The sequence below is a fragment of the Cricetulus griseus genome, chromosome 9, assembly GCF_003668045.3.
Source record: "Cricetulus griseus strain 17A/GY chromosome 9, alternate assembly CriGri-PICRH-1.0, whole genome shotgun sequence".
NCBI lineage: Eukaryota > Metazoa > Chordata > Mammalia > Rodentia > Cricetidae > Cricetulus > Cricetulus griseus.
Window position 1 is genome coordinate 4,490,606 of NC_048602.1, and position 8,265 is coordinate 4,498,870.

Here is an 8,265-nt window from a genome sequence, read left to right on the forward strand (position 1 = left end):
ATGAAGCTCTCTGGTGCTCTCGTGTTGCTTGGGGCTGCCCTGCTCCTGACCTCAGGGGGAGGTGGGTACTAGGCTGTGGGTGTTGGGGATTTTGGGGTTTCCAGGGCGCTCACATCTTCACTTCCCCAGCAGGGACTCCTGTGTTCTGACACAAGGTTTCAAGGGAGGATCCCCTTTTCTTTGTGTTCCAGATTGTGGCATTTGCCCAGCTATAAAGGAGGAGGTTGGGCTTCTAGTTGGCCCATCTGTGCCTGACTATCTGATGTTTGTTGAGAAATACAAGAATGACAACGCAACTCTGGAAAATGCTGAAAAACTGAAGACATGTGTTGACAACAAGCTGACAGAGGAAGACAAGGAGAATGTACTCAGTTTGCTGGTGAGTTCTCTTGGGTCTGTCCCGGGAGCTGCCCTGCTCACCCCAGTTAGAGATGGAGCCTGGGCTCCTCCCCACAGCTGCAACTTCTGTGTGCATAAAGAAAGTTGGCTCTCCTAACTGCTGGTTTCAGGAGGATGGGGCAGGAAGGGACACTCAGGCAGCCTGAGCTAGGCCTGGCTGTTCACTCGGCCCAGCCAGACTAGACCCTGAGGATCCCTGTCCCCCCCGATACCACTTGGCCTGCATCAGCACTTCTGGCCCGGCCTTCTGGGTGCAGCCACACCAGTCAGGGCCCGGAACCTTTTCTCCAGGCTGGATCTTTTATCCTAACTTGTCAAGTCTACCACTGCATTCCTAAACACTAATTTTGTTCTTGTCCTCTGGATCTCCAAGGCCACTATGTGGAATCCAGGCCTAGGTGACTCAGGTGGAGCATGTAATTGAGTCCCCTCTTGTCCCTAGAACTAGTAGGATCAGTCACCACCTCAGCTGCTTGTGTCTGAGGGTCATCATGTGACAGGAATCAGTTCACTTGTGGGGTCACAGCTGCCTGCAGGCTCTCCTGAGCCACTCCAGGTCCTGCCCAGCTGCCTCTGCATTGTGTCCCTCATGTGCCCATGGTGACCCGAGTGCAGGTGGCTCTTTCCATCAGGCTGGATTGGAGGCTGTTTACAAGCCCTGCCCTGATGTGGTTTGAGGGAGACAGGATGGAGAGGTGGCTCCCTGATCCTAGTCAGGCCCAGGAGCTCTGGCACACAGGTACAGGTCCCTCCCTAGAGGTGTCCTGTGTATGATCAGAGACATCTCCTTCACCTCTGATGGCTCACTGGCTTTCTCTTTGCAGGCTAAAATAGATGCTAACAAATACTGTTGATGAATCCATCTGTGTCAGAAGACTCAAGGAAGCCACTTGCCTGCTCACCTGCATAGATGCAGCAAGCCCTACCCTACCCTCCAGGTGTCTAAACCAGGATTCCAACAATAAAAGCCTTGCAATTCACAGGGGAGCCTGGCTGTTTGGATTTGAGATGGGGCATTGATTAGGTTGGACAATATGGGAGGAAAAATGAGTGGACATTGACCCATCACTGCTCAATTGCAGCAATGACAAAATGCCCTGGAAGCATGCATTAGGGCATGCCAGGAGAACACACCAGAGTGTCTGTGGGGCAGGTCCATATGGCACACACATGACCTCCCCTACTGAACTCCCAGGAGCATGAACAGTGAAGGGACAGAGAGGCCCAGTGTATTCTGAGGAAGTTATAGCATCTGTAATGTGGGAAATTACCATTGCAGAGCCATGTAAAAATACAAGGGATTTTAATATTGAAAAAGCCTTACTGACATAGCCACCTATCTAGCCGCTGCGGCAGCAGTCTATACAGCAAGCCCAAAGTGAATCCGAAACTGAAACCAGTCATCTGAAGGCCTCTCACTCAACTTCACCCTGACCAGGCCCTGGCAGGCATGGTCAGGCACACCTGTAGCCATCCCCTAAGCAGGCATGGCTACAGCTTCCCAACAATTCCCCTTTTAGTCTAAAAGAGGATTAAACCTTAACAGTGCAAAGTATCAAAAATTAACAATCATAAAGGTAAAATATAAGAAGATACAACAATCTGCTTATGTCACATCCTAACTATCTATTTTAACTAAACCCTAAAGTCATCTGAAAGAGGTGTCCAAGCCTGAACACCTCCTTCCAATCCCAACCATAAATAATAGAAAACTATCCCTAACTAGGTATATACACTATCCTAAGTGACAACAATGGGGAAAAGGAGCATAGCATCCTCCAAGTTACTTCCTGCTGAAATGGGATGATGACAGCCTTGTGGGGTCCTGTAGGAAGAAAATGTTAGTATAGTGAAAGCCTTGAATGAATTGTATCCAGTCCATGTTAGATGGGATTTGTGTGATTGAAGATCTCGCTTGAAATCCTCAACTTGATTGAAGTCAGTACCTGAAGCTTTGGCCAGAGTGTCCGTTGAAATGGAGCAAGTTGGATCCAATGGCCCATTTTCTTTCCAGGGTGTCCAGGGATTGCTGTCAGGCAGGTCTTCATTGGGTGGGGGCTCAAACATAAACAGCTGAGGAATGTTTGCTTGTGTATGTACACATACTCGGAAAGGCAACCATGGGAGAATAACAGTTATGAGAGGGTGTACACCTTGAAAGAAAGAGCCAAAAAAGACAAAGGCAGTCCTCAAATTCTTCTCTTATTCTGAATTACATCAATTGGCTTCTTGATACAAAACAGAAACTCTAAAGTTTAGTTAAACAACATACTTGGATTTTAGAGGAGGAAAACCAAATAAACCTCTAAAGCCAGCATTGGTTTAATTGAATAGGGACTAGGAAATAAAGAGAAATATATTTCTCTGAGAGACAGCTGTAAACTTTACCGTATGGCACGATCCTTTTGTTTGATGGTTATAGCTACCTTCTCTTCTTAAGTATCTATCTACCCATGCAGTGTCCGTTGCCTTCTGGAGATGAGTTTTCCTGTGAAGATAAAAGCAAAACACTTCCCTTTTCTTTGGGGGGTTTCTATTTAGTTTATAAGATATACCTTAGTAGAATACTTGTCATTTCTCCTCATCGAGATGTTTTTCCTTTTCAACTCGAATCTTGATCAACTTTGATGATATCCAAAGTTTTTCTTCTCCTGTGGAAACCAATGCAAAAACCCTATCCCAACTTAACACATGTCCTGGTTTCCATACAGAGGTTAGTACATCTTTGAAGTATACCGGATGATTCAGTTAAGCAGTTTTTTCTGTAATCCAGTGTCTTTCTGCAGCTGTTTGTACTTTTTCATTGGTGTTAGGAAAGTTTAGTGTTAATAAAGCATTATGCAACCTATGTTTGGGGGGTTTAGTCTTCCAAGCTTGTTTGTTGAGTATCTCATTAAGTGCTCTATTAGATCTCTCAACCACTGCTTGTCCTGTAGGATTGTGTGGTATACCAGTGACATGCTTTATGTTATAATATTTGAAAAACTGTTCCAATTTAGTGGAGACATATGCTGGAGCATTGTCAGTTTTTATTTGTGCAGGTATACCCATAACTGCCATCACCTATAGCAGGTGTGTAATAACAGAATCAGCTTTTTCAGAGTTGAGAGGAGTAGCCCATTGGAACCCTGAGAATGTGTCTATAGTATGATGCACATATTTCAAGTTTCCAAACTCTGCAAAGTGAAAGACATCCATCTGCCAAACCTCATTTTGCTGAATGTCCTTAGGATTACAACCTGCTGGCAGTGGAGTTTGGTTATAAAAGGGACAGGTAGGACAGTGTCTCACTATCTCCTTGGCTTGTTGCCAAGTGATGGAGAAGTCCTTTTTCAAACCTTTGCTATTTACATGATGTTTCTTATGAAATTGTGAGGCTTCTAGCACACTTCCAATTCATAAATGGTTAATTTCATCATTGCCTTGTGCTAGTGGGCCTGGCAGATCCGTATGGGATCTGATATGTGTAATATATATAGGATTACTTCTGTTTCTGAGAGTTTCCTGTAATTGTAAAAACAGAGAAGTTAATTCTGTATTATCAGGAACGAATACTGCAGTCTCAATGTGTAAGACGACTCTCTCTGCGTATTGAGAATCAATAACTATATTAAGAGGTTCCATAAAATCCATAAGTTCTATGAGAATTGCATATAATTCTGCCTTCTGTACAGATGTATATGGACTTTGAACTACTTTACTTACCTCACCTGCTTTATAACCAGCCTTACCTGATTTGTTGGCATCAGTGTAGAAGGTAAGAACTCCAGAAATGGGAGTTTGTCTTACAATATGTGGAAGAATCCAGACTGTCTTTTTTATGAATTTAATTCTGTCAGTTTTTGGGATAATTGTTGCTAATGGTTCCCAAAAAGTCAGTAAGAGCTATTTGCCAATATTCATTATCCTTCCACAATGAGGAAATTTCTTCATTAGTTAAAGGTACTATAATTTCTGCTGGATCTTTTCCAGTCAGTTGACAATGTCTTAATTTGCCCTTTAGAATAAAATGAGAAATCTTTTCTATATATGTCTTTAACTTTTTATTCTGTTTATGTGGCAGCAATTTCCACTGCAATATAGTGTCTTTCCTCTGCATCAGAATCCCAGAAGGGTATTCTCTGGATGGCAAGACAACCAGAATACAGTCTAAATTAAGGTTTATATGATCTACACGTGCATCCAATATTCTGTTTTCTACCCATTGTAGTTCTTTTTCTGCCTCAGCAGATAATATTCTCGGACTGTTTAGGTCCTTTTCACCATTAAGGGTCATTTTTAAATGCTTTAAGTCATGACCTTCTACACCAATAATCGTTTGTAATTGAAAAATTTCCCCTAATAATTTCTGAAGAGAATTAAGAGTTTGTTAACAATCCCTTCTAATTTGTATCTTTTGAGGTCTGATTCTCTGTAAGTCCATCTTGTAATCTAAATAACTAATAGAATCTCCTCTTTGTATCTTTTCTGGGGCAATCTGTAATCCCCATCTAGGCAGAACTTCCATAAACATTTCAAACATACGTTCCAAAGTTTCCTTAAGAATCCGATAAAAGAATGTCATCCATGTAATGATAAACAAGAGATTGTGAAAATTTTTAATGAATTATTTCCAAAGTTTGCTGTCAAAGTGTGGACACAGAGTAGGGCTATTTAACATTCCTTGTGGCAAAACCCTCCACTGATATCTCCTAACTGGCTGTGAATTATTGAGAGTTGGTACAGTAAATGCAAATTTTTCTCTATCATTTTCCTGTAAAGGTATTGTGAAAAAACAGTCTTTCAGATCAATGACTATGATCGGCCATCCTTTAGGTATTAAGGAAGGTAATGGCATTCCAGGTTGCAGAGAGCCCATTGGTTGAATTACCTTATTTATAGCTCTCAGGTCTGTCAGCATTCTCCACTTACCTGACTTCTTTTTGGTAACAAATACAGGAGAATTCCAAGGACTGGTAGATTCCTCTATATGTCCAGCCCCTAGCTGTTCCTGTACTAACATTTCTAAAGCCTCTAGCTTCTCAGAGGTCATAGGCCATTGTCCTACCCAAACTGGTTCATCTGTAAGCCACTTCAATCAAAGGGCCTTTGGCTCTTCTGAAGGTCCATCATTTGTATTTAGTTTCTGTACAGCATGGATGGTTGGTAACCATTTTCCATAGCATCTTACCAGATCTTTTCTACTATCTAAAGATTGTACATAATTTGACATTGGAGAAATATTAATCGGAGTATTCCATTGCTGCACGAGATCATGACCCCAGAGATTATCTGCCAAGTATGGCTTCAGTCTCCCTTTCTGTCCTTCCGGTCCAATGCAGACCACCAAGTTAACACTCTGTCGAACTCTAGATAGAGTCCCAATTCCTAAAAACTGTACATTTGCCTCTCTTGTTTGAGGCCAAGACTTTAGGGTAATAATAGTCACATCCTTGGGCAGCAGTCTGTACAACAAGCCAAAACCGAAACCGAAACTGAAAGCAGAATCCTGCCACCTGACTGCTCCCCACTCTAAGTCACCCTGACCACGCCCTCAAAGGCCTGGTCAGGCACACCTGTAGCCAGCCCCTAAGCAGGCGTGGCTAGAGCTTTCCCTACACACTGCCTCTTGTAAAACCTGTCAGATGTCAGACCTGAACTCCAGGTATGGGAGTCTCCCTTTTCCTACCCACCAGGCCAGGGGCTCTCTCCCAGGGACTGACTGGCAACTTGAATCTACCCGCATGCACACAGTCAGACGAGTCACATATCTCTTGGTATTAGTTGATAACTTCTCAGCATTGGCGGGAGTGTTTCCAACCTAAAAAAAAAAAAAAAAAGGCCTAGACAGTCTCTGACATCCTTCTCAGGGAAATTATCCCCTGGTTTGGAATTCTAGCCTCTCTTCAGTCAGACAATGGTCCTGAGTTCACTTCTCAGATCTCCAAAAGCCTGACTAAAGCTCCCAACATCCGTTGGCAATTTCATATCCCTTACCACCCCCAGTCCTCAGGGAAGGTAGAACAAACTAACAGTTCCTTGAGAAGCATTCTTGTTAAAATGTCACAGGAAATTCACGTTGACTGGATACAACTCTTTCCTCTGGCTCTTTTCAGGCTCATGGCTCTCCCCAAATGACCCCTTTCTTTCTCACCCTTTGAACTGATGTGTGGGGGGCTGGTTCTAACACCTGGTCTCTCCCTTAGACCCTCACCTCTCCCTTATTACCTGCTCACAACCTTACTTTATCATTTCTGTTCTCTCTATGGGACTTTACTGACCACTCCCTACCTCTACCATGGACCAACTCTTGTGCTTCCCCAATTAACATCAGGAACCAGATCCTTCTCTCTCCTCAAGACCAACACCCCTCACCCTTTACCCCTTCCCCCTAAAGGGCAGCGCCCCTTCAAGGTGATTCTTGTAACTCCAACAGCTGCTAAGCTTGAGGGCCTCCGCCACTGGATTCACTTATCCACCCTCAAACCCTTTCCTTCTCCACCTGAGCTCACCCCTCATACAAAGCAATTGTAACAGGATCCTGTTCCCCTAAGCTTCAGAGGACACTGAGGTCAACTACCTTGTCCCCAATTTCAGAAGAATGAGGCTTCACCCCTACAACCACACTGTGCTGGACAGGGAAACCCACTTGGTTTCCTTCCTGACCCCTCTTCCTCCCTCAGGCTCATCTGAGCTCTCCTGCTCTACTGATTACACCCTACTCATGAATCTCCTCTGTGTGTTCCCTAATAACTCATTCAGAACTCTTAATCCAATCCATTAGCTGTTGTTGCAGGAAAGACAGTCAATAGCCACAGATCTGGAGACACAAAGTCTTCTGGAAGATGTAAACTAAACACAAAGGCTTCACTTCTAATAATTCACACTGGGGAGAAATTGTATAAATGTGGCAAAGCCCTAGGTTCCCATTCCACTCTTAGTATTCATACCAGAGACAAATTATATAAATATAAAGGTTGTGGAAGACTTCAAAACAAATCCAGTCCTCTAGTTCTTGTGTTGTGAACAAAACTCCAAGACAACCTTCCTCTTACACTTAGTAAGTGCATGATATTTGTGTTTAGCAACAAACCACCTAAGAGACATACAAAGCCTTAGACACCACAGAATACTCCCTCCCAGAACCAACCAATGAGTCAGGCTACCTGCAGAAACAGACAAAGCCATAGAAAACATCTTAGTCAACCTATCAAAAACACTAAGAAGCCAGTTGCCCTGACTCTGGGAAATTCCCCTAATTGTTCCCCATAAGACAACCAATCAGGATCCAACCCATACATACCTACTGATGTAATCTTGTGATTTTTTTCCTTTAAATTCTGGCAATAGACAATGAATTGGCTCCCTCTGGAGGCTGTTGTTTCAGCCTGCTAGAGTCCTTATGGTTAGGATTAAACAATGAAGCCTTGTGTTTGCAGTTTGGTGATTCTGTCTTTCTGGTTGTCTCTAGGGGTCTTCAAGACTTGGGTTCAACACATCAAGCAAGTCCAGGCGCCCTCAAATCAACCACCGGTGCCTTCTGAGTGAATGTAAAGGTCTAAGAGGCGCCAGAGAGTTCCATATAGCCTGGACTGCAGCGAAACAACCAGCTACCCCAGGACATGGCAGCACTCCAGCTTTTTCTCCACCCTCAAAGATGGTCAACACCCCTAAGTCAGTTAGAAGCAGTCTTGACGATTCTGCGCCACGGATTCCTGCCCTACCTGACACCCCCTTTTTAAACTCCCATCTTTAATAACAAGAAGAGGTGGGATTGTTGATATCCTCTCATTATGCTGACAGCTCAAAGGGCCTTTGTTGCATGGCTGGGTCATGCCTGTGTTAAGTGGCTGCTTAAGGACTCAATGGAGAAACCACATGGAGCTG

The 8,265-nt window shown here is 43.7% G+C and overlaps 1 protein-coding gene across 1 annotated transcript; it reads left to right on the forward strand.

Annotated features, from left to right (window-relative positions):
- Positions 1 to 1,253, forward strand: LOC113837333 (major allergen I polypeptide chain 1-like). Its single transcript, XM_027431069.1, has 3 exons — positions 1 to 61; positions 192 to 379; positions 1,224 to 1,253. Exons 1-3 carry the CDS (start codon positions 1 to 3, stop codon positions 1,251 to 1,253), a joined length of 279 nt encoding a protein of 92 aa, XP_027286870.1.
- Positions 1,254 to 8,265: the final 7,012 nt, after the last annotated feature.

Coding starts and splice junctions, on each gene's coding strand:
- LOC113837333 (XM_027431069.1), top strand. CDS start 1: ATGAAGCTCTCTGGTGCTCTCGTGTTGCTTGGGGCTGCCCTGCTCCTG. Junction 62..191: donor GCTCCTGACCTCAGGGGGAG/GTGGGTACTAGG, acceptor TTTGTGTTCCAG/ATTGTGGCATTTGCCCAGCT. Junction 380..1,223: donor AGAATGTACTCAGTTTGCTG/GTGAGTTCTCTT, acceptor TTCTCTTTGCAG/GCTAAAATAGATGCTAACAA.